The sequence below is a fragment of the Dermacentor andersoni genome, chromosome 5, assembly GCF_023375885.2.
Source record: "Dermacentor andersoni chromosome 5, qqDerAnde1_hic_scaffold, whole genome shotgun sequence".
In the NCBI taxonomy this organism is placed as follows: domain Eukaryota; kingdom Metazoa; phylum Arthropoda; class Arachnida; order Ixodida; family Ixodidae; genus Dermacentor; species Dermacentor andersoni.
The window spans coordinates 135,029,347-135,056,492 of NC_092818.1; the positions used below are offsets into that span (position 1 = coordinate 135,029,347).

The window sequence follows — 27,146 nt, forward strand, 5'->3', positions numbered from 1 at the left end:
CCCCAACACTAGTCGCAAAAAACCTGAATTTTTTTTTTCCTTGCGTAATGAATGCACCCCCCAGCTTTGCTACTGTGCAGTCCCATGATCGAATGATCATGCTGTAATTTCTTGGAAAGACTAGAATCTTTGACTCTCGCACATGTGTTTAAAGCAAGCACACTTAATGCTTAACATATCCTTTCTGCCAGTGCCGGTGTAAAGGCACTTCGCAGATTCGAGAGAGGTAAAAAATAAACACAACTGGCTCTCTGCAACATATGCAGTTCACATACTTTACGCTGAAGTGATAGGAGAGCACGCGTACGGGATGTGTGGCCGGGCCCGGCACACGGGAGAGTTAAGTGAAGAAGGGGCAGCCGGCACTTGATAGGCATAGTTTGTCATAGTCGGGTGTAGTAGTGAATTCGTGTGACTGTGGCTCGCTGTTCTGCCTGCCTTTGGTTTCGATGCGTGATGGGCCTTAAGACGAGATATAAGCCTACTGTGGGACAGAGTTTATCTGCTCACAAAACGGAAACGCTGATCACATACCGATAAACTTTGACATGCCGATGAGCAGGACGGCTGAGGAAAGAGACTCGCACAGCATGCTTGTCAAAATAGGTGTGTGCTTCAACGTAATGCTTGTGATAACGGCAGACTGCTGGAAGCAGCTGCGAGGATGAGCTAGGGTGCGAATAGAGATCGGTATTCGAAGCACACATTCAGTTTCACCTCACGCAATTGACCTAGGTCGCGCCGACTTCGTGCGGCTCATGTCTTGGTTCTTTATTCTATGGTGGAACCATGATGTGGATGAAGCAGCCAGCGACCTGAATGGCAGGTCTGGTGGTTCCGATGCGGAGTGAAGTTAGTTTGCGAATGGTATACATGTATTTTTACTGCAAAGATATGTTATCTTATGCATATCCCAAATGACTACCATGTTACTTTTCAATTTTTGCTGTTTCGGAAATGTCTCCGTGAAATTTATCCCACGTAATGAATGCACCCCCAACCTCGCTTCGGTAAATTGGGGAAAGAAAGTGCATTGATTACGCGAGTATATATGGTAATCCAGAACCCTCCACCTTGGCATCCCTCACATTTCACAGTGCAGCTTCAAAATGTAAACCGCCTAATTTGGCTTTGTGCTGACTGACGCTGGATGTAAGAAACCCACATACATGCACGCCCACATGCATGCACGTATTTGGATGCAGGCATATACATCCGTACATGGAATATGCATTACTTGGCTGAGCATGCAGCATAGCTTATGTATTTGAGCTCAGAGCTGGCACAGCTTAATATTTTTGGTTGACTGATGACACTTTGGGAATGTCCCCAGAGAAGGCAGTTTTGAAAATGCAGTCCAAACCTACAGGCCAGAATAAAGTGAAACAATACAGCAGAACATTGTTGATGTGATCCGGTTACGATTTCCCAGCCCCATCGTTCGCAGTCGAGAACACAAACAATAGCACAATACAGGTATGCCTATTTTTTCCCAGTTCATGCATTCCTGCAAAACACAATCTTTCAGCACCAATGTTCAGTACATTGCCAAACTGCGATTGTATGGTATGTTTTCCGGTCGCTAGATACCATGTAAATGGGATTGAGGCGCAAGGTTCACGCGATCGAAAACAATAGCCACCACCGTAGCAGCTTCCCTGCAATACTCACCTGCCTGTCTCACATGAAAAAACTGGTGTGTATCAAGTTTCTTGTTCAGTACTACCTACAAATCTCCTCACGGGTTGTTGCACACCTCATTCACAGCTTCGCTTCCAACCCTATTGCGATAGGCATCTTTGCTTATGTTTCACAGCACGTGGCCCGTAGTGCTGTTGGAAGTGCACTACACGCTTTTAACAGGTGATAGCTCAAACGCGGTGCCGTTGTTCCCTTCTGCAGGTGGCGCACAGTGAGCGTCTTGTATCGCTCCGGTGGCGTTGCAGGCATCGTATTCTAGTGTCGCCCAACAGGTCAATTTCTTTCCATTTTAACAGGAAAACGGCTTGTACGTCTGGTCGCTTGGGTTCTACCAGCTTGATGCACATCGGTGTCTCATTCCACAGCAATTCGTGCTGAGTGGGCATGTCAGAACTTACTGCCAAAATGCCTTGCTCGAAGAAGCTGCTGACTAAGGCCGAATTTGAGGAGCACCAACGTATGCGTGTCGAAACTGTAAAAACGATAACACGTGGCTCAGGCTGCTTGTGCCCCACTTGTCCGGTGTGCGTAGGCATCTCGTGCTGCTACAATTCGTGCAATGCTTCACATTACGTAGATGTGAACTACAGTTGAGTCTGCAAGATATTTTAGCGACTTTCAATCGTACATTTTCGCGGTTAGTACGTTTTTTCTCGAATTTTTTCTCAAGATGTACGAATGAGGTTCTACTGTATATGCATTAGAAATAGTTAACATGTTCTGGAAGTGGCCTCTTAGGTAGGTAGGGCTAACTGTGGTGTGAATGGGGAGGTTAAAAGGCAGGGCTGGTACACAATGTAACAGTATGCAGTAGAACCTCATTAATTCGACCCTTGTTAATTTGGAACAACTGGATAATTCAGACTCGTCCTCTGGTACCGGCAGTCGTGTGTATTATTTAGTGTATTCAAACTCTCGTTAATTGGGACATATTTTGCCACACAGACTGGTTAATTTGGACAACTGTTACGACTTGGTGAATGCGGAGGGCTGCAAATGTGCGATGCAAAAGAGCAAAAGTGGCGCTAACGTTACAACTGAAAGCGGCAGAGTACACATCGCTGCAGTCATCGGCAGAAATCGTACGTGAATGATAGAAATGATGGAATGCCTCCTGCCTATTTGTGCCTTTATGGCTCTTATTCTTGTCATAATTGCCGTGCATAACACCGTATTAGCAGCATGCCGTCACAACTGTGTAGTCGCCATCCATGATCATGCCTATAGAAACCACTGTTTTGTCCGCATTTGTCTTGGCAAGCAGTAGTTTAATTTTGACTCGGTGCACGCATTGGCTGGGTGTCTTCTGAACTGCTCGGTCATCGTCCACGATCGCATCAATAGCAACTGGTTTCATCTGGAGCACTTGCGGGTCAACACGTGGGGAGCTGTCAAGGATAAAGAGTACCAGCTATATTGCAAGGGATGGCTGATCTATTGGCAACCAGCTCACTGGCGAAAAATTAATTGGGATGTGCGTGTGAGTATGAAAAGCATTTGTTGGATGAAGACGCACGCTGCAGCGATGTAGGAACTCGCGAAGCCTTCGCCACTGCGAACGATAACCAGTCAGGAGATGATTATTGTAGCTTCTGCACTGCGTTTGTGCAAAATAGAAACAGGACTTGCTGATTATTTAGTAAACAAGAGTGAGTTGACATAAGCGTTTGTTTATTTTCTGGATACCCTCAATAATTCAACATCTGGTTAAATTGGACATTTGGGGGGGGGGGGGGGGGCATGAAATATAAATTAACGAGGTTTTGCTATTTATTTTGCTTTCTTCTATTCCATTCTTATTGTCCAATACTTTCAGCAGGCTAATCCTTGTGATATTGTGGGTGGATTGGCATTTGGACCGTTAAGAGTGGGAAAAGGAAAATAATTGGAATAGAATTGGTGGATCATTCCGGCCCAACACCCTTCTGGATTTCATTTCACTCAGTGGGAAGAAATTTGCTTTAAAAAATAGGAATATGATCTCCTTGGTAAAAGTGAACTTGGCTCTTTATAATCTAGAAAGTGTAGAAAAAATGTCCTAAAAGAACATTAACTGTACCTTGCACTGGACATTTTTCGCAAACATTCTTTGGCATTTTCTTTTTGTGTGCACTGTTATACATATTAGGTTCTGTTAGCAGCACATGCCATTTCATAGAAAAAAAAATATGAAATGATTATTTGATTTCTTCATTAGGTAACTGTGCTTACTCAAAATGACACTGTATATTAGGTAGACGGCAGTGTTCCATGCTACATTGCCACGTAACTTTCTCTTCAGCCATACAGCTGATGGTTAAAATCGGGATGTTGAAACAAAACATTTCTCATTCTGGTTTTAGTTTCCTTCCATTGAAAAACGTTCCATGCCGGTTCTGCTCCGGCACAAAAATAAAGTGATCCATAATGGTTCATAACGATTTTGGTTCACATGCAAAAATTTTCAAAGCGAAGTAGTGATGAACTTAGTGTTTATTTTTCTCAATAAGTGAATTATAAATTCTGAGATCATGCTCTGTGCCTTGAGTCAAGGACTAGCCATGATTTCAGAAGCAGTGCATCGAGTGCATTCGCTGAAATGCGAGACTGCTGTTCAGACGAAATGAACATAAACAAATGATAAATTTTCGGTAACGAAGCGCTGTTGCCTTAGAAAACAAAATGGTAAGCCTTGGGTTTTGCCACAATGCTGCTCTGCCAATGCAATGAGTGACAGGCTTAGATTAGTTGAGTACTCGACTGGTTTTTGCTTACACTATCCCTGCCTGAGATATACGGACTAATTCTGACGTCGCCCGACGTCGGTTGTTTCGGACTGCCGACTTTGCCCTCGAACCAAAAACCGATCAAAAATATTTGTTTCACCCCGAAACAAAATAATAAATAACAATTCAGTTATGTTCTCATTGCGGGGAAAAATATTGTTCTTTAGTTGTTTTTTTCTTCAGTTTTTGTTTTGGTTTTTGTTCTGTTTTGAGGCACTGGTTAAAATGTCAATGACACATTCCAAATTAGGTAAAGGTTGAGTGAAGCAGCTGAAGTATTCTCAAGTGGAATTTGAACCAAGAACTGAGTTAACGTGGTTTCCTATAAGCGCTGTGGAAGCTTAAAGTAGAAACGGGCACTCTGGGGATGTAATCTTGACTGCTTGTGGGCATAATGTCACTCTTGTGTGATGTAAGATCTGGTATCGTGCCTCACAGCAGTGACGGGTGTTTCTTTAATCCACTTGAGAACTCTGAGACATGGAAGTTATGCTAGCATGAGGTATGTCATTCCTTGTGTTACAACCATTTCTACTTTATTATCTCTTCACTGTGCTCTGAAACATTTCTGAAAGGGCTCAATGGAGGATGCAACTCCTGCGCTTTGTAAGCATGCAGTGTATATACTTGCAGAAACAAGCTTTTGACCCAATCGTATTGTGAAAAATTGACTCTCACTCTTGCAATTCAATGTGAAGTTGAGGACCTTTAGTTTGTGCTTCTATAGGCTTAGAGCAGGGTACATGACTTCATTCCATGTTGCGATCCTAGGCAGTAAATTTGATCGAGTCCACTTATAATGGTACCGGTTCTAACAATACATCGGTTGTAACAATGAGAAGCTGCTGTACCGTCAGCTTTTGTATGTTTTCTATGGTGAACTAACCGGCTTACTGCAATGCCCCCATGGTGCATTATCGTTTATAATGAAGTCTGGCTGCTGCGTGTCTGTGCTGAAAGGTAATGGAATGTGAAATCCTTGGAAAGAAAGAGAAATTCGAGCTGCTGCACCTTTGCCCATCGCCCCAGCGACTGCCATGTGCTCATGCTGTAGAACCTGCTTTCCAGTCTTCTCCATACTGGCAGCCTTGCGCGCCTCTCTCCCGTTGCCCTTCCAACCCTCTGAACACGAATGGGAGGTGTCCATAGCTCTATGTCGTGCCACCCTCTGAAACACAAATGCACAGCACCAACTGCGTTGACAGCGCTGCTGCCAGATTTCTCACTGGCCCCTCATTTTGTGCAGTTCTGTCAATGGATTAAGTCACCCAGGCTTGTCGTTGCTGGGTTGCATTGAAGTCATTCCTGTGCATTGGGCTTCTCCACCTTGTTTGACGCGACCCCAAAACGGAAGATGGCTGATCCGCCCGCTGATCATTGGCTATGCACGATGTTGCCGGTGAAAAGAAAGCGCACTGCTATAGATGCAGTATTGTGAAAGACTAAAAGACTGTAAAAAAGTGTGTGGCTTGGTGAAGAAGTATGGACTGTCGCAACCAACAGTGTTGACAGTCATCCACTCTGCAGAGAAGTTCTACAAAGAAAACTGCCCTGTAGACAATGGGCTCAAACACATTTGACAAGGTGCCTATAGGGAGTTGGAAGAGGCCCTCAACGACGGGTTTCTCGACGCCTGTGCCATGTACTTGTCCATCACCAGGCCAATTCTGGCCACAAAGGCGAAGCAGTTTGCCCTACTCATCAACAATGTAGACTTCAAGCCACGTGGCGGCTTGGTACAGCACTTCAGAGAGGCACGGCACTCACAGCGAGGGAGCTTCACTTGACATAGAAGCGAAGCAGAGTGGGTGGAGGAAACGCTGCCCCACATCCTCAACAACTACGTTGACACCGACATATATGATGGCAACGAAACAGGGCTATTCTTCCAGATGTTATCTAAGATGCATGCACTCAATGGAGATGTGTGTAAGGATGGCAAAATACAAGCTGCGCCCCGGTGTTTTTGTGTGCCATTATGGACAGGAGGGACAAGTGCCCCGCATTTGTCATTGGAAAATAAAAATATCCCTGCTTCTTCTGCAATGCTTCTGGATACCAGTACGCTACCGTCGAAGCCACAAGGCATGGATGACACGAGAACTTTTTCTTGAGTGGCTCTTGGAGTTCGATCAACGTATCGAGCAATCTAAGAGGAAGGTGGGGCTCGCCCTAGATAATTGTAGTGCCCACCACTCTATGCCTAATCTTTCAAGCATGGAAGTTTTTTTTCCTGTCGCCAAACATAACGGCCCATGGACACTGGTTTGATCGTCAATTTTAAGTTCATGTATCATCACCGCGTCCTGAACAAGTTAGTCTTGTCGATGATGGCCACACGGACAAGCAGATAGCAAACAGACTTGAAGATCAACCTGTTGATCGCTGTGCAGTTTATCTGTGGTGCGTGGTTCGAAGTGAGTGCTTATATGGTATGGAACTGCTTTAGCAGGAGTGGCACTCTTGCGCCAATTGTGATGTTTTGATACAAATGCAAATTGCTGGGCTAAACTGCACCAAACTGACAAACACAGAAAATTGACCTAAATTGCACCACGCTGCGCCAGAACGGCTTCGGCATATGTGGTGCTCCAGCAGTGGCCGTGAACAACGAGCGGATTCGCTCTCCGAATAAGTGTGCAGCTATTCACATTCTGCAAACCGCGCGATGGTGCCTCCCGTACAGTTTCTCGCAATTTCCATGCTGATATCACTGGACTTTTCGGTGCTCCCGGCAAGTTACCGGTGTGCATGTGATCACTCCTGGCTGTTGTCACTGCTGTCGGAACAGCCAGGGTAGCTGTATTCAGAGTGTACTAGAATATGCTTGAGCGGGCTGAGTAGCGCAGTGTTCCGTGAGGCGTGAAACAATGAAAAGTAGACTGAGGGTGCTGCGAATGAACTAGATATTAGGGAGGCACCCGCCACAGCAGGTTCAGCGGGTGAGCGTCTTTGTCCCTAGGGCCGATATAACTTAAAACTATTCCAATCTGTTCTTATGCCTACGTGGTGAGGTGTGAGCCATTTTGATCTATCACGAAGGGCTAATGGTGGATTTAGAATAAAAGCAGATTGTAGTTTTACATTATACCAAAAAGTTAAGCATTAAGTGCTTTGGAATTGCCCTGGTCTATTATGCAGAAATGGCTTTCAAAAATGTCAGTTTCACCTGAAAGGCAAAGCATCGATTGCGATAGCAGATTAGTAGACAGCTATACGAAGTAAGGATAGTAGTTTTATCGACTGCATAAACTTCTACACATTTGTTAAGTAACTAAATTTACCAGCATGATGCCACGTGCGCATGAGCAAATGTGAACGCATCGCCCACTATCGCCACATGCACTCGCTGTCAAAACGCTGGAGTGATGAAGCGTGGCAACAGCAGCGGGCTAATTGACTGTCGTGCTGCCTCTAATTTCACCGCAAACTAAGTGGTGAAAGCACAACGCACACGAAGCTATCGGCTCTCAGCGCATGAACTCTGTCCGGGTCGCAGATCGCTTTCAAAATAGGGCTCACGCAGCCATGCCATAAGCAGCAGCCATTGGAATACAATGTTCCCCCCTCACCTCTCCCTGGTGCCTCGTGCACAACAGAAGGCGATGCGCTTTCTCCCCACTTTCCCCCCTTATGTGCTCGAAATTGAGTTGCCATCGTCGGCTCACCCTCTCATGCTTTCACTCGCGCATACGGCTTGCGGTGACGACATTATCACCCTTGGACTTCATTTGGAACATCATAGCGCCGGCGACAACGATGCCAGAAATGTGCCCGGAGTGTCCGTATAATTGCTATCGCAACAATAAAACATAGTAGTTCATAACTCTGGCTTCTCCTTACAGTCTGTGAAGTCTTCACCTACACTGTCAAGACATAAAAGAGAATATTGTATCTATAAAAAGCGTCTTTTGCTACTTTTCAAAATTTCAGATTCACTATTGCAGAAGCAGAATGCATGTTTTTTGTGGTTGCTACTACTAATTAAAAATCTAAAGGCACTACTATTGCCAAAATTTGCATGCACTACACGGTTTTACTATGGGGAGAATCTGCTTCAAAATTCAGTTACAATATTGCTTAAGACAGTTATGGTACAGCGCTATCTTGGTTTATTCTGTTTCATCCTGGTTTCGAAATGCTTTGCCATATTCCATATTTCCTCTCAAATTCTGATTGGCCTGCTACAAACTGCTTCAAAATTAAATTTTATGTGCTCCAAATTTTTCCAAAATGAAATTTAGTCTGCTCCAAGCTGCTCCAAAATGCAATTTTGTCTTCTCTAACTGCTTCAAAATGTAATTTTACTTGCTCTACAAATTGCTCCAAATTGACTTTGGGCAGTCCCACCGCTGCTTTAGGAAAGCATGCTTTGTGTGAGGTAGCAGTGACTTATGCAAAGCCTGCGAAGCTCCTACCGATGAAGTGATACCTGAACTTTGGTCTGCAGTTGAAGGATGCTTCAGGACTCTACAAGTTTCTACATGCAGACGGTGCATTAGAAACGTCAGAACTTCTCACCGTTGAAGCAATTGTCGTGGGCATGCCTGCATCGGATAGTGACAGCAACAGGGATGATGGCAGCGATGACCTGGTAGGGCAGGCTGCCTCAACGTTGTAATTGCAGGAGGTTCTGCAGATGATTCAGTCCCTCCGAGGCTTCGTTTTTGTGAGGGGACCTTCTGCTGCACTACGGGGAGCACCTGAATGCCTTGGAGAAGGATGTTGACAAGCTTCGCATAGACAAGCAAGGCTGACGGACATGAGGTTTTCTTGTGCAAGCCAGTGGCAAGCACGTGGCAAGATTCTTGTGGTGATCTCATCCCAGTGTTTCTTCTGGATTCTCAAGCTGACAGGCTGCCACGGCAACCTTCTCGCATATTTTAAAAGGCCCCTTCTGGGGCCACCATAGCGATGCCTCGGCGGAGCTCACATGTCGCTTCCTGCTCATGACCACTCTTTGCAGTTGTTGTAGCAGTGCCATTCTTCAATGCCGGAAACCGCGGCTTGACCGCTACAGCTGTGTGGTCACTGCGCAGGAAGCGCTGTGACCACACAGCTGTAAACAGCTAAACGAGCGAACACGATCAGCAGCCTGATGGAGAAAGTTGGAGGGGGGGGGGCACTGGCATCCACACCATTATAGTTTTCTCAACAGCTCTGTTGTACCACTATTTTGCTTTTTTTTTTCATGCAGCCCAGTTATGACTGTCAGTTATAACAATGGAATTTTAGGGGCACTTGAACATTGTTATAAATAGGTTCGACTGTACTGTTTTGCTGGTACATGTGGTCTGTAAACTTGTTTGGTATACTAGTGTGTACTTCTTCATACATATTACGTTGAAGTCTTAGTTTGCCTTCCAATTTGTGGGGCATACAGCATGCTAGTAGGTGCCCTACTTTTTTACAGCATTCCTTTGCATATTATGCATTTTAAAACGTTGTGCTTTGGCGTCTCACAGAAGTCGTGAATGATTTTCAGCTCACTACTGAAAAGAACGGAAAGCGGGTGTCTATCATGGACCGAACATCTTTAGTCGCCAACACATCAAACATGCCTGTTGCTGCCCGTGAGGCGTCCATCTACACAGGTATAGAAACCGACCGAGAGTCATTGGCCTTCTCTATTTTAAGTTACCTTAGTCAAGCATGGTGTAGTGTGGTGTCTGTCACACCTGTGACTGTGTAGTCACAAGTGGTCCGACACATGAGTTATGTTCTGAACATATTACTTCGCTGCTGTGTAACTCTGTAGGATATATTTTTCACTGTAGTAAAAGCAGTTAAGGACCAGCATCCTTTCTGTCCTGTTGCCTTTTCATTGTTCTTCTAAGGTGTTCCTTTCCCCCTGTCCCTGATGTCTGCGTTAGCTTGATTGCGGTGCATGTTAGAGGAGCCCAGGTGGTTGAAACTAAGGTTGAATCCTGTACTGTGGCCCACTGTAGAGCTTTGCAACATCAAACCTTATTACCTCTATTATGTTTTCCAGGGATCACACTTTCAGAGTACTACCGTGACATGGGTAACCATGTGGCAATGATGGCAGACTCCACCTCTCGATGGGCCGAGGCTCTGAGAGAAATCTCGGGACGTTTGGCTGAAATGCCAGCAGGTCAGTTGAAACTTTGGTGGAGGGAACCTTGAAGAGGCAGAAAAAAAATAAATTCAGCACACTTAGCGATTCCTCCAGCTTTGAACTTTGTTATTGCAATAGCAGGAGGCTGTCACAGTTGACAGTGGCATCTTCTCAAAAACTTTTTTTAAAGCGCAGCTTTTAGGTGTCCATTCTTGCAGCGAGCATCGTCATTTTAACAGAGTGAACGAGCACAGCGAAAGAAGAAAGAGCGAGCGCGTCACTTGAGATAAGAGACGTGAGCTGCGAACAGCAGAGACTAATGAGAGTGGCCTCTTCAGTGACCTGCGTGCAGGAAACAGGTGTCATGCGGACGCGCTTGTTTCGATTGCAATTGTTTTGTAATCTAATTGTATGCGCGATGCAAATTGTGTAGTACTTTCTCGAAGCAACATGGCACCACCGATTACACGGAAACCTTCAACGAGCCATGTTTAAGTGCCGACGCACTTGACACGTGGATCAGATTGGGAACTCTGCTACATGTCTCAAATTATTTGCCTCAGTATATTGCGAAATGAAAACATAGAGCTGCACTCAAATTTTGCATTAGGGAGTATCGTAATCGTCTGGGGAATTTTTTAATTGTCTGGGGTGGCTTCTGAAATACATGCACAGACTTAGCCATTCTCGCAGCCTGCATGTACACAAAACCCCACACAAGTTGCCGAGTGTAAAGTGCCATGTTTGTATTCAGCATCTTTGACCCTACACTGCATGCTGTCAAACTGGCATGTGTACACTCTCAAGGGCGGTGATGGGCAAAATTCTGTTGAGCCGGATTTACCACCCCTGCTTGACTATTTTAGCTTTCTCATTGCACTGCAATGTTTTCTATAAAGCTATTAAATGCGAAGCATTTCTTAGCAAACATTTGCCACTTTGACACTATCTGTCTATCTACCGTATTTACTCGAATCTAGGCTGACCCCGATTCTAAGCCGACCCCCTAAAGTCCGAAGCCGATAAAGAAAAAGATATATTACCTGGAATGTAGGCCGAACAAAAAAAGCGTGGACAGCGTTCACGAAATGCAAACAGCATTTATTGAATCCGAACATGCAGAGCTCATTCAACGTCGTCGTCGCTGCTAGACTCGTCGCTGTGTTCCTTGTCACTGTCACCTTCAAACAGTGCACTATCTTCGGTACCATCAAGCGTGTTAGATATGCTGCACTTTCTAAAAAGGCGCGCACAATCAAAGTACCTGGGATGTCGTCCCACGCTGCAGCTACCCAGCCTGCCAGCTGCGATAGGCCTTGCTCCCTCGAAAGTTCCCTAGCTTTCGCTTGAAGCACTTCTGTTGTCATTAGAAGGGCAGCTGCTCTCTGCGTCCGAACAAAGTCGGCCAAAACTGTCTCCACTTCGTGGTGGCGGCCTTTCTTTGGTCCGCTAAATGCCATCCTCGTTGCAGCGCACTCAAAAAGCTGCTGTCGTTGTCCCCACTGACGACGGACATTCTTCTCGCCGACGCCGAAGTCCCGCCCGGCTTGAAGGTTCGACGATGCCTCTGCAGCTATCACAACTTTTCGCTTGAAAGCGGCACTGTAGTGGCATCTCCTGCTTGGTGCCATTGCGATAACACCACGCCGCACACCGATACGGCCGACACGACACAGGTCAAAATGGCGACCTCGCTTGTCTACGGTTGGCTACTGGCAAGGCTAGTAGTGGCTGCGATGTTGACTTTTCTAGATGGCGCTAGCTATGCACCGTATTTAGCAGTTTCAATGAAAAACTGGCGCGTTCTTTAAAATCCTCGAATCTAAGCCGACCCTAGAGTTTGGAATATGATTATTTGAAGAAAGCCTAGATTCGAATAAGTACGGTAGTTGCAGCGTTGCCAGATTGGAAAGTCGGCACGACACCAGAAACTTGCTAAAGTTTCCCCAGATTTCACCAGAAAATAAAATTGCCTTAAAATGCACAGTAATGGCCAAGAATTAACATTCGTCAAGCACTCATTTTATTATGTATATAAAATCACGATGAGAAGCCTTTAATCATCCCTTGGAGCATAGTAAATGTCTGAAGGAAACCAGCGTAGCATATCGTCTGTGATGATGAGGAGCCTGTAATCATCGCTTGGAGCATCGTAGATGCCTGAACGAAACCTGCGTAGCATATCCTCTGTGATAGTGAACTTCACGCAACATCCCTCTCTGGAGGCCAACGTTGTGCGAATTCGTACAATGGAATCCAAAGTTTTCAGCGACATTTTGTTCCTGTACTTCGTCTTAACACACGTGACCTGACTGAAGGCACGCTCCACCAGTGCATTCGACACTGGGCAAGAAAGACATGCCAGTGCATACAATGCAAGGTCCTGGTAGGGCTTTTCCCCCATGCCATTTTTAAACTTCAAAATTATAGCCCAGAATGTTGCAGAATCCTCAGGAAGTTTTCCGTCGAAGACGGCCTGCGCAGCAGGTTTTTGTGACAGCGAAATGAGCGGAGCATCAGCATGTGTGTTGGCTGGCCACTTGACGCATTGCCGATGGCCCGGTGTTGCTCTTCCCGCGCTTCCCACGGTAAATTTATTCCTCCACTAGAACAGCCTGTGCCGTCTATTGAAACGACTTATAAACATACGTGCGTTGAAACCTAGCGCTAGCATCACACGCTAGCACAAACCTTAGCTACAGTAAGCTTTATGGTTCACTGTACTCTAACGGTAGCACAGCAACACAGGGATTTCATGAGGAATAAACAAACACAAATATAGGCCTTAGAATCGTGGGGGCCGCAGGCGCTACCTAGTGTTAAATGTTTGAATGAGCAGCGCGGGTAGACAGTAATTTCGGTAGAGTGGTTTTCCCCAGATATCACCAGATTTTGTCTGGTGTAGTAGTTTGTTGGCCTGGCCACCAGGAGCTCTACATTTTCACCAGATTTCCGAAATCTGGTGGCCAATTTCACCAGATGGCAACGCTGGGTAGTTGCCTACATCTTGGTGCTCTGCACATGGTCGTTTCGTTAACTTGGTATGTACTGAAATTGTCGTAGTATGACAACAGTGTATGACAAATGTAAATAATTGGTCATGACATGATTGTCACGACATGCATGTCATGTAGGTAATGAAACAGCCGCTTACGTGTTGGTGCTGTCACGGTCGTTTCGTTAACTTGATATGTGCCACAATTGGCATAGTATGACAAGAGTGCATGACTTACATAAACGATAAACGATAGGTCATATGTCATGACATGGGTGCTATGTATCATGGAAGAGCTGCTTACGTCCTGGTATAAACAAAATTGGCGTAGTGTAACAAGAGTGTATGACGAACACAAATGATTGGTCATGACATGAACCTGATGACGTTTGTTATGTAGGTAATGAAACAGCTGCCTACATCTTGGTGCTCTCAGTCGTTTCGTTAACTTGGTAGGCTCCTTGCACATTGCTTCGCATTACATAGATTCCCACAGGACGTGGGATCTGCCGGCTTTCTTTGTAATGGCAACTTGGTAATGTTGGGAACACGTAGTGTCTTGCTAAATTTTTTTTTTGCTTGATATGCTAGCTTGCAACTTTGCAAACATAGGGTCTGTCAACAAAGTTGCCATCATTTTGTTTTGTCCAGTATGCCTTATTTCATTAGCTGGATATCGTGCTAAGACATGCAAAAAGACGTCATGCTCTGCTAGTAGCAAAGATATCTTTTTCACTCGGCACCAGACTTAAAGTTAGCATTGCTGAGTTACCATGTAGTGCAGCGTCATCCAGTAGAAATGTATGAGATTGAGTGACGCATTAAGTGATGGCAAGTTTTAATCTACCACTTACAGAGCAGCACTCTCGTATTCCCGAAAACTTGTTTGTTAGACCATTTCTTTTCATTGGGTGAGTAGCTTGGTAAGTTAGCATTTGGTTCATTGATCTGTCCTTCAGTACGCGCTGAAACTGGGCACTTACTTAATGAGAGCAGCATTCCAGGCAAGTTCGTAATCCATTACTTAAATGATAGTGTGCAACAAAAAACGACACGGACGTGAGAGAAGACGACACACCAAGCTCTTCTTGACTCCTATACTGTCCTTTTTTTTACTTTCCTGAGACAGATTCTGGCTACCCTGCTTACTTGGCTGCTCGGTTGGCATCCTTCTACGAGCGTGCTGGTCGGGTCAAGTGCCTTGGAAACCCAGAGAGAGAAGGCAGTATCACCATTGTGGGGGCGTGAGTATGCATATCTTATGGTGTTGATCAGGCTGGCAAACTGAACTTGTACCAAAAAAACGTACCCAACCGAAATTTTGACCAAAACTGAATCTGTACTTCTAACCGATAATTATGAAATTCGGCTGAACCCGAACCAAAGCTGAATCGAAAAATATAACGATTACTGGTTCGGAACGAAATGGTTATAGCATTTTTGGTCACATGGAGCAGGGAAAGGCATCCTGAATAGAACGGCTTTCCTTTCACAGTGAACACGCACCACTTTAGCCTGTTATGACTTGTGAGGTGGCTTGTATGCACGGAGGCAACACAAGCTGCTGCATAATATTCCAAAAATTGCGGGCGCCTAGGCCAAAATGCTTGTAGTTCCGAACTCTGCCACAAGCTGGGCAGAAATATTTTGAGGGCCTTTGAAGGATTGCTGATTGTGTTGCAACGTTAAGGTTTAGCCGTTAACTTGGGCAACTTAAACACCAGTCATACCTATGGCAGAAGACCTATGGGCCCCGGGTGCCAGACGACCTAGCTACGCCACTGGCTACACACCTTTGCCATGCTGAAGTGTGGGATGCAGAAGGGTGCAGCGGCTTGCATCTTTTTTCCTCATCAATTTTGCATTCATTTTCCTTTCGGCGCAAGCACCCGGAAGCCCGAGTTAATTGTTGCAACCCATAAGGTGGCATGGGAGCATTGTAGCAAGTGCTTTATTTTACCATAGAACATAATTAAGTTCATTGGCCATGGCTGGTAATTGTTATATCGAATATATTAACTGGCATTGTTATAAATGGGTTCGACTGTACGTAGTTGATGTTCTCATATCTTGCAGTCCCAGTACAGAGTGCTTTCATAAAGTCCACATTTTCAATGTGACAAAACTTGCTGAAGAATTGGGAAGTGTACTGCTGTAGAACAGATTAATTTTTTTTTTATATTGGAGGTGCATGAATGTGGGGAAACAAACTTTGAATTTTGACGGAAAATGTGACGCCTGAATGTGATATTGGTGTCGTGCATTCACGATGATTTTTAATTACAAAACCATGCCAAGGTGCAACATGCAGCACAATATCTTTGTATATGTCGTACAATGAAACTGATGGCTGTGCCTCGTCAAATAGGATTTTTTTTAGAACAGAGTGCACATTTTCAAGACAATTACTTCTTTGACAGGCCTTGTGACAAGTTTATTTATATGTAAAAGTAGTAAACAATCACTGCTAAGGGTAAAAACATAGGTCAATACACTGGCTTGGTTCACCGTTTGAAATGACATCTCTCAAGGCAAAGCAGAAAGAGAAGAAAAAAGAAAAAGAAAACTGATTTTCACGAGGTTTGCTAGATATCATGCTCGTTACCTTTGCACTTTCAGTGAAAGTGACTGAGCTGGCTCTGTCTTCCATTCATGAAAACATGAGTAGTGGCTTTCATTATCACTGATGCATTGGCATGTATATTGACAATGATCTGTAGAAGGAAAAATTGTGGAAAACCAAAATACAGAAAAAGACAAGATATTGGTGGTGTTCCATAGTGCCCAAATACTCCTTTTTTTCAAACATGAACCAGTGCTGGAAGGACTTCAAAGCCTTTCAAGGCATAATACCACAGAAAAAAATTTTAAAGGGACTGACAACCAAATTTCATGGTACCTATTTTTTTTTATGCAATGGAAAGCTTACCGGTCAGAGTGCCTAATCATGAATTGGTAATGCGGAAAATGCCGTGCAACATTTTTTTATCAGAATTTTTCTATCTGCAGTGAGGATTGTAGGAGTTGGGGTCAGGCGTGTCAAAAGGGGTAGCTGGCCCATGCCATCGTCCGACTCATCCACGCTAATGATGTTGTTAAAGGAAGGAACATATTCTTATCGAGAACGAGGAGTACTGGGTTTATTTAGAATATCTACATGAGTGCAGAACGTCGTCAATCTAGCATGACTGAATTGAAGCACACCAAGGAGCCAAAAAGTCCGCTTAAATCCCCTCTGTCCTCCCTAGATTCCTAGACCAGGGATACCTGCCATTCCACCTTCGTCCAGTCAGGGCGTCCAAAGTCGTCGAAGGACTTGTGTTGAGAGTGAGGGTTCACACAGAAAGGAGGGGAAACTTCGCAGATAGGGATTGTCATGCTTGACTTTACCTGGCACGTCTTGGTTCCTGGGATGACCCAGCAGTTAGCTGGAACATCTGTCAAATGACCGTGGTAGTTACCGGAGTCCGTGAGGAAATGCCATAGAACACCCTTTTCTAGGCGTTTCTTGCTCCCATCGTCAGTGACGGCGACAGTGAACCAACAATCAACAATCGATCCTCTAAACATCTCTCGCCTTGTTGCCGCTGCAGCTTTGTCCGAGGGGACACAGTGTTAGCTTCATGAAGCGATTCGTTGCAGTGGTGCAGGATAGGCTAGGTCACTACTCATGCTGGCTGATCGTAACAGGATGTAGTCATTCATTGGGGCAAGAGAGAGAGCAAATGATAAATGAAAGGCAGGGAGGTCAACCAGGACTGAGCTCAGTTGGCTACCCTACATTGGGGAAGGGAAAATGGGAGGGAGAGATATAAGGAAGAGAGTCCACTGGGGATATCGATCGGTTACTCAGTCCAGATCATAGACGGTGACTCAATCCGGTAGCTTTCGAATATCGCAGCAGCGCTTTTGTGGCCTTTTGTAGCTGCGATATGCGAGGCCATGGTCCCAAGATCTTGTTCACGGTGAACGGTTTTATATCTAACTGGTTGAGAGCTGTGCAGAGGTCATGTCTTTCATTTTTAAAAGATAGGTAGTACAGTAGCACGGTAGATGTTCTATAGTCTCCTTGACACCACACGAATCGCACTCGGCGCTATCAGCCATTGCAATTAAACATGCATATGCATTGGTGAATGCGATGCCCAAGCGTAAGTGGCACAGTATTGTTTCCTCATTTAGCGGAAGCCCAGGTAACAGCTGCAGTTGCGTAGATGGGTCGAGGGAATGCAATCGATGTTGGGTGAATTCAGGTGTGTGCCACTTCTCCAATGTCATACGGTGCGCTACCTTGCTTAGGTGTTGGGCTGCGTCGGTCCGCGATAAAGGTACAGAAACAAGGGTTGCTCCTTTGTGTGCTTTCCTAGCAGCTTCATCGGCGAGGTCGTTGCCGGAGATGTTGCAATGGCGCAGCAGCGACTGAAACACGGTGTTGTCCTTTTGTGACCATGTGATGGTGAATTTCTTGCATCTCCGACACGAGTTGTTTACAGAACCAGCAACAAAGAGCTGACAGAAGACGTTGTAAGGCTGCCTTCGAGTCGCAGAGTATTGCCCACCGATTAGCCAGTTAATATAATCAGTGGCACCTCGGAGGGCAACAAGCTCCGAACCAAATATAGGCGAGCGTGATAGCGATTTTATGCCGGCATTAGTGGGAGCCAGACGACAAGTGCGGCCATAATTGTGAGAAAGTATTTGTTAAACCTCGATATAACAGAGTTCGTAAAATCGGCAATTTGCTTCGTGATATATAAATTTCGTTGTATTGGAATTAGACCTTCTATGCAAATAAGTACAGTCGCCGATTGATTTTTCTTACACGGAAAGGGGCCAATACGGTTTAATGCCACGTACATTGACGATATCTTCACATCGGCTATACGAGTTAAGTGAAGCCAGTCACACTTTCATATGCACTCCGCCCCCGCCACTGATAACGTTGCCTGTACTGGGATGACACTAACGGGAAAAGCGCCAGCGACAGGAAGCGAATGCTTCATCTGCCTCTCGCTCCAACGGGTCATCAAAACGCGAGATTACGCAACCTCCAATACTAAACGCGTGGGAAGATAGCTTACATGGTGCCACGTCGTCTTGGCATGCCACTCTTTGCAAATGCGGCAGATTACCTCTAAAGCAGGGTGCACGGTTGCACGTGCACTCAACCGAGCTTACAGTCATGAGCAGCCATGACTGAGACGCCACGGCCAAGACATGCGCCAACTTATTCCTCCCACCCAGCCTCTCGCGTGCACTTGATCACGTTACCGTGAGCTCGCTCCCCCCCTTTTTTCCCTTTGCTCGCGCAGGAAGGCTTCACTCGTGAAGCCATCTTTCTTTATCACCCTCGCACGCTTTCACTCTCGCCTAAAGCACACAGTGCTCGGGGCATGATAGGATCTTATCGCACGTGGACTTTATACGGAACATGAAATCCTTTGACCATCTGCATCCGCCGAAGTTTCCATTGTCTCGGCATTTTTTGTGGCGGCAGTGAAATTTCGTCATACTGAAATTGCATACAAACTCACTTCACTATATTGAGGTTCTAAGTACATTGTGTTCTATGGACAAGAGTTTGTGAACAGTTAAATACTTTGTTATATCAAGAATTTCATTATATTGAAGTTCATTATATCAAGGTTTGGTTTAACTGTATTTTGTTTATAAAGCCTATGTTCCTGCGATTCATGTTTTCCATACTGTTAAAGTATTTCTGCGATGATAGCTACGTGTTTTCATGGTCTGTCCAACTGCTTTGGTACTTGACCAGTCAAAATGAAGCCAATTGGAATAAAAACGAAACGCTTTTACACGTGATACGCAGTTCAGCGTATTGCCCTAGCCATACATGCGCTTTTGATTTCCGAAGCATAGAATAGAGTGCAAGTGTCTAATAATATAGGAACCGCAATTTTAAGCAAAAATTATGTTGTACCTAATTGCAACTGACCTACGTACAGTAATCTCGTAGACTGCATTCGAAGTACTATGTTTTCACTGGCAGGCCTCGCCACTTACTGGTCTTTGCCATTTTAGAATAATTCCTACTTAAATCGTGAACAGCGTACTGGATTCTATCGCTATAAATCATGGTCATTTCATTTTCATTGTCTCCTAACACATTCTGATGAGTTGCCAATCCCTTAAACGGACCTAGTATGAATGAAGATAGTATAAGTGAAATAATGTTTGCTTTTCCCATTTCCTCTCAACTCAGTTTCTTCTCAGTGGGTTTGGTACAACCGATAGCCAGGTCCTTCCTATTGCTCCATTCGGGGTCTTTCGGTAGTGGGCCGATTGTAGGATTTCAAGTTTAGTGTCTGAGAAGTGTGCCCAAGAGCAACCAAAGAGTTGACAGGATGGCATTGTCTGCTATAACACCATTGCTTTCATCATGTGGGGTGAGAAAAAAAGGCGGTTCTCTAGAGCCATCAGAAGGAGCAAGGAAGCTATATTATGTGAGGATTATAGGTTCGCATGCTCACGGCAGCATTGATTGTCTAGAGAAAGGGGACGTTTTCTTGTTGTGTTCAAAACGTGTTTCAATGCCCCTTTAAGGATTGTAGGCATCCCATGCCTTCGTGCCTTGCAGTGTCTCTCCTCCTGGTGGTGATTTCTCGGACCCGGTTACATCTGCGACGCTGGGCATTGTGCAAGTGTTTTGGGGCTTGGACAAGAAGCTGGCCCAGCGCAAACATTTCCCATCTGTCAACTGGCTCATCTCCTACAGCAAGTACACACGAGCCCTCGATGACTACTACGAGAGGAACTTTCCCGAGTTTGTACAGCTCCGAACAAAGGTGAGCTGTTATTCTGCTGCCTTGATTGTTTCGTCCTATATGTAGTGGCGTGTGAAAGGGATATCCTCACCCACCCAAAAGTGGCATGAAGTTAGAGGAAATGGGTAACGCACGTGATGCAACCCACACTAGGATGCTCGGGATGGCCTGGGCCCAAGGACCTTTTCTCTTCATTCATGCAATGGACTGCACCTTTTTTGCTTTTTTTTGCCTATTCCTATATTGTTTATTTCCCTGTACAAAAATTTATAGAGATCTATATCTAGCCTTTGGCTTGTTGGCGTTCAAAGCTTGCTGCGTCTGCACTGTTACTTGGTTTTCACTATGATGTTTCTTTAACAGTGCCAGCAGATCCTACAGGAGGAAGAAGACCTTTCTGAAATTGTCCAGCTTGTCGGAAAGGTAAAGTAAGATTTCCTGCCATTACATCGCTACGTGTGGCCTGTTATGCATTAAAAAACAGGAAGGCAGGTTCTCTAGTGCATCTTGCACATTACACCATCCGAGGTTTAGAATTTGCTACAAGTTCATGTCAACAGGCTGCAGAGTTTGGGGAGCTCTGAATCAACTTGGAGGTATTGAAAGAAAGTGGCAAAGTGTGGCTATTGCAGTAAATTAATTCAGTGCTGGACAAATTGCTAATGCTCTTTTTTTATATTACAATTAAAAAGCAACATCCTAGTTTACTCGTGGTTGCAGTTGACTTTCTGTATTTGTATAGTGCCACATCTTGCCAAAGTTGTAATATGGTTTGGAGCCAACCAAACCTCTTGTGAGACCTTTTGTATGCTTGAATAATGCAGCTAGTATACAGACAATATCAATGTTGACAGCACCTGTCCATTCTTTTTTTCGCGCGTTTCCTGTAATACAGTCAAACCCGGCTATATCGAACTCGCAAAAAAACGCCTATCAGTTCGATATAGAGCATAATTCGATATAAGCCTGCTAAATAATTGGATGTCATAAAAGCACATACCATTTATAAAATCACTTTATTGAAGAAACTAGCTTAGTTTGGCATAAATTAGTCCTGCATTTTCTTCTGCTTGGGCAATTTCGCTGCCTGCGACGCACGCACTTCCCCACGTTGTCTAAGGAGTCGGAGCAGCTGAGGCCGCAACCTTCCGCATTCGCGCAGAAGCACCGGACTAATGCGAGTGCACCAATCACTTCGGAGGATGTGGGCAAAGGACCGTCGTTGCTTTCCTCAATGTGCCTACTTTCATTTGTGCTCGGTACGATGTCGGCGATGTAGTTTTCGTTTCCGGGCTCTCCCGTGGTCGCGACACCATCATCTGCACTCACAAACTCGTCCACCGTTGATTCGAATGTCCCGGAAATTTTGACAGCTCGCTCCAAACTTCGGCAACACCGCCAACGGCTTCGTCGCATTCATTAAAATTTACAGTCATCACCGAGCACGCGGAAACCGGAACGTATGAAGAACCCCTCGTACGCGTCGGGCGCCATGGGCACCGGGTTGCGAGTCTGGCCTCTTTAGCCCTAATCGAGCCGAGAGTGCTCCGCGGAATCTTGCACGCTGCGGGAACATCCAACTTCTCATCGCGTTCGACGCAATTTATGATTTCGAGCTTCACGACGAAAGGCGAATTCTGCCGCTTCATCACGGCAACACTGCGGGAGAAGGCCCACAAGGCGCAAACACGATAAACCAGAGAAGCAGCCAGACAACTCGCACTTTCGCCATCTCGCACGAAGACAGCACAAGAGCCTCTGATTGGCTGTCTGAGCGAGCGCTGAGGAGGGCAGGATCATTTTTTGCTGGGGAGTGTCGATAGATAGCGATCTAAAGAAAGGAAGGACGCTTGATTCTGCAACCCGTGATGGAGCACAGCGAAGCGTCGTCAGGGGAGAGGGAATGGGAAGTGAAAGATGATAGAGAAAGAGGGAGGATGTGGCCTCCACTATACGCGACAGGGGGAGTGTCGACGGCTCGCCCGAACAGCCCGAGGCAGCGCGGTCACGGTAGGGAGAGCGGTTGGATGGAGCCGCGCCGCCGGGTTTCCCCGCTACCGCGTGGGAAAGCCAACTTCTGGGGGCACTTTTCCGCCGCTTGACGTTGATATATCGGGAGTCGCTGCAATATTTGTTCGATGTAAGCGTAATTTTTGCTATATATACTCATTGTAACTATACCGTGACCAGAAATTGTTCGATATATAGAATAATTCGATGTAAACGGGTTCGATATAGTCGGGTTCGACTGTAATGCTGACTACTCTGCACTCTTATGAGTTTAAAATCACAAGAGAAGCAGTTCGCAACTAAATCTCCACCTTGGGTTTGACGTTTTACTGTTACACTTGGAATGTTACTTTGAGGGTAGCAATATGGCCAACAAGAACTGAAGGCCTTTTTAGGTATTCCATGCTGCCTTTCCTGCGCCTTTGCATTCTGGCTCATGTGTACAGTTGCCACAACACTGGTAGAAATGTGCGCAAGGTGCATGAGTGCTGTAAAGTTTCCAGAGGGTGCAGATGGAAAAAAAAAGCCATTGCTGTAGATGTCATCAAATTGCTGCCATGTTGCTTCAGTTGTCAGGCAAGCTATGCATTAGTGTACATATTTTTTTCTTTAATTGTGCTTGATAGCTGTAAAGAACAATGTCCATTCACAACTTTGAACTTTTTTTTGTTCAGTTGCTGTGTAGCTTTCATTTGGAACTGGCCATACAGCTGCTAATTCCAGACAAGATCAAAGTGCTGTTACAAGGAGAAGAGTACAAGCATATAGCTTGTACTGCTTGGTGATGGAACCAGTCTGTCTGTGGGAAAAAAGAAAGGATGACCTTAGGCAATTATAGCTAGCTGCATATCCACAGGAAAGAGGAAAATTTGCAAGATAGCCAGGCAGTTTGTTTCAAGGTTTTAATAACGGCTCATTTAAGAAGTACATGTACTGTGATTGTGATGTTGCAGTTACGTCAGTTGTGCCAAACGGGCATCTGGACTTCTAGTTGTCTTTGTAGGTAGGAGGAACTGTAATTTAACTGTTTCCGGCATAGAATAGCTGGCTTAATTGTAGTTTAACCCCGCTAAGCCCAAACACAATTCCACATGAGGCATATAAAAAATGTTACTATGGGCTTTCTGTTAAGTTTTTGCATGTTGAAATTAGGACTTCAAGGTACCAAACACAGCATAACAAATGATACGTTAGGCTTTGTGGGATTAATTGAAACGATTCAAGTCCACAGCTTTAGTGAGTAAGCTAGGGTATTGCAGAATCAAAAGCAGTTTTGCATTACTGGCATCAAAAATTCCTGTGCTGACATTAAACTTAACTTCTGTCATTTTTGTGGTCGAAGTTGAGAACAGCCGCAACCGAAGTTTTGAGAGTGTGGTATAGCATCACCATGGTTCCTCCTTGCTGACTTTGTGCAGGCGTCCCTGGCGGAGACTGACAAGATAACGCTGGAGGTTGCGCGTCTGCTGAAGGATGATTTCCTGCAGCAGAACAGCTACACCCCGTACGATCGGTTCTGCCCGTTCTACAAGTCGGTGGGGATGCTGCGCAACATGATTGGCCTGTACGACTTGGCCAAGCAGGCGGTGGAGTCGACTGCCCAGAGTGAGAACCGTATCACCTGGGCGCTCATCCGCGAGGCACTCGGGGACCTCCTCTACCAGCTCAGCAGCATGAAATTCAAGGTGATGCTGTGCACTCAACTGATGTGCTGACCTCCACATTCTAGGCCTGCAGTTTCTGCTGGCACAGTGGTGTCAGTAGTCCAGTTCTGCTGTAGTTCGTCATCAGACCTAACCTGATCAACGTAGATGCATCTCTAGTGGCTTAAATTTTAGGAAGTGCAGGCAGCAAGCAGTGATCATTGAATGCCTTGGAAGACTCATAGCACATTCAAGGCATCGCAAGCAGAAATCTCTTGTCATCTGCAGGAGAAGCAAAAAAGCACTTAAGGCATGTTTGGGTTAAGCATGAATGAGGTTGCACTTGTGTGAGTTTATGCAACTTAACCGAAATAGCGAGAGATCGCCCACTTACCTGTCAAAAACCAAACTCGGAGTGTGATGAAAGGGCAGAAAACACAGTGTTTATTCATTTCGCACAACAAGTCTTATTTTAGTTTGATGCCGCGGCAACCTAGCAGTGATAGTGACCTCAAACTCCTTTAGTCTGCAAGCCAGCTTTTCTGCCAGCCCCTTATTAGCAAATACACGCATGAGGCTGACATAACGTGGAGTGTCTGCCACTGCCGGGCCTGAATCAGCCATGCTGTCGCTTTCCGTGTCGTCCTCATCACTTTTGTTAGGCGACACTTCGGCAATAACAGATGCAACGATGGCGAAAAGTTGAACCTCATAGCCGACATCTTTTCGCAGTCCCAGCAGCAATGCCAAACATCGTCGCATTCCTAATGCCACACACCATAGTCAACCGTAGATTCCTCTCACGTGCCAGTGCTGACTTTGTGCCACATTTGATAGCTTGAACGATGTCCAATCTTTCTTTTATGCTGAGTACCTGGGTTTTCTCGTAGCTTGCATGACGCCACAACACAGGCTAACACTAGCCAGCCACAACGCTCTCTGGCTCGGTGCCGAAATGATGTTGATGTTAATGTGGCTTCGCCCTTCCAAGCGCCCTCTGCTTTTTCACTTGGAGGCCGTTCTGATCTCTCAGGCTCGTTTTTCAACCTGGCCGACCTATTGCCGCAATTGCGCTACAAAACGTTCAAACACTACATATTAACCGATACGTACGTAATAAGCTGGTATGGTTTATGCGGATACAGAATGCATTATGTTCAATGGCTGCTGAGTCAGGAATTTGACTTCACAACATTTAAAATGAAACTACTGTTCAAGCAGGTACGGTTTACCGAGGTTTTACTGTAGTGATATTATATTGTACTGCATACCAATGAGGTTCTCAGTTTAATAGCAGACCTGTGTTTTATGTCATTCTTGTATAGCATCAAAAGTATTGCTTTCCAGTTTTGCTCCAAAACACAAAATAGCTTTCCCATCTTTATGTCAGGTGGGCCATTGTAAGGTCAATCTGTGTGACAGACAAAAGTGCGGACCTCGCATCGCGGGACTCTATCAGCATTCTTTACATGGCGATCGTTGGCACTGTGCGTCTCGACCATGGTCGGTGCTAACAGTAAAGAGTACGCACCTCTTCAGTGTCAGGTTCAGTGTGACTTGCCACCTGGCAAAGATTCCAATATTCGAAGGGTCACGGCAAATTTACACAACATCCCTCAGCCCGCCCCCTTCATACATCTGTGCAAATATATGCAGCCGAGTGATCAGCGCACTACTCGCATGACTTTTGTGCCTGCCATGTAAATTCAAGGCTAGTCCTGTGACAAGTTGCTCGAAGCTACAAAAAGACCAAGGTACGTCTACAAACCGTGTGGGGAATGATAGTCCATCTTACAGCATGTCGCAAAGATAGTGACCATTAATAACTCCGTAGCCATTCTGTACACTTGCTTTCATTTGCGAGATAGTTCGTTGGCTTTACGAATGTTGCATGGCTGCTGAGACTATATCTTCTATGATTTAGCACCAAACCGTAACTTAAATCACCAATGTCCGACGAAGCAGTGCCGATCAGGCCTTTTGGCCTAGGCAGTGCGACGGTGACGCGTATTTGCCACAAGCAGTTGTAGAATGCCTGCTGCTAACATGTTTGTACAGGTAGCTGGTCAGTGACCTGTCAGAGATATCGCATACAAGTTAGATTGGCGACTGTCAAAGCAGTGTTAAGTTCATTGGTGCGTACCAGCAACACAATCTGTGCGCCTCAATATGGCTAAGTGGGCCTATCTTCACACAGGTTTTCACACTTTCCAAAATATGTGCTACCTTTGTTTCCGTTCCCTCTGTCCACGTTGCGATTCAGCCGGTTCATTCTGTCGACCTATATGAACCTTATGCCTACAAAGGTGGCCCCAAATGGCATGGCACCGTTTCACGTGCTGTGTGTGCAATCCCCACATCAGGTTGGCGTCGGGGAGTACAAGCAGTAGTGCAGTGAAGCCCGTCCGTGATGTTTCCAGCTGAAAAGCTTGGAAAAGCATCGATCAAGGGGCTTCTAGGCAGAAGCACTCGCATCAACGAAGTCTACTACTGCATCTGCCGGGGCAGCCTGTTTGGGGTGCACTTGGCACTCCTTTTGCGGTGAAAACGACGACGCGAGACACTCGCTTGCACCACGTTGAGCATGAGGGGCTTTTCAGTGCACACGACATGCAGAACTGTGCGAATATCTACACCAAATATACCGAATATTCGAAAAAATCTAACAGTACATACCTGATTCGCAATTATTATTATGATGTTGATTCAATTCAGTGATATTCGAGTATTCGCACATCCCTAAAAGAAACTTCAAAAGTCTGGCATTTTACAATAAAATTGTAAATGTTGGTACGTAACGAGCTTCAAGTGTATTGTGTTTTCTCTCATAAGAACAATTTCTTTTCAAGAATAATTTGATCAAGGAAATGTCCCAAGAATTATATTCAGAACCACGCTCCCAATATATTTGCTCATCTAAGGCCTGCACCTTCTTTTTGGAGCGCGAAAACTTGGTAAAAAGCATTGGTAACCATCACATACTTACATACACACTGGTCAATTTCTGCAAGTCACTACAAGGAGGCACTAATTAATGTACTGCCGAAGATAGCCAAATCTTATGGTACCATCATATCCTTACATAGCACGAGCGTATCCCACCAGGTCGTGATGGCGGAGCATAGATTCAGCATGCCTCAAATTTATTAACAGCGCTGATCCACCTTT

General features: G+C 45.3%; 1 protein-coding gene across 1 annotated transcript in view; it reads left to right on the forward strand.

Moving 5' to 3' along the window:
• Positions 1 to 27,146, forward strand: part of LOC126531221 (V-type proton ATPase catalytic subunit A-like) — a 42,373-nt gene that overhangs the window by 11,995 nt on the left and 3,232 nt on the right. The window contains exons 8-13 of the mRNA XM_050178658.2: positions 9,952 to 10,060; positions 10,459 to 10,581; positions 14,670 to 14,784; positions 20,139 to 20,346; positions 20,689 to 20,748; positions 23,754 to 24,020. Coding sequence (XP_050034615.1) covers positions 9,952 to 10,060; positions 10,459 to 10,581; positions 14,670 to 14,784; positions 20,139 to 20,346; positions 20,689 to 20,748; positions 23,754 to 24,020 — 882 coding nt within the window. The remainder of the gene's footprint in view (positions 1 to 9,951; positions 10,061 to 10,458; positions 10,582 to 14,669; positions 14,785 to 20,138; positions 20,347 to 20,688; positions 20,749 to 23,753; positions 24,021 to 27,146) is intronic.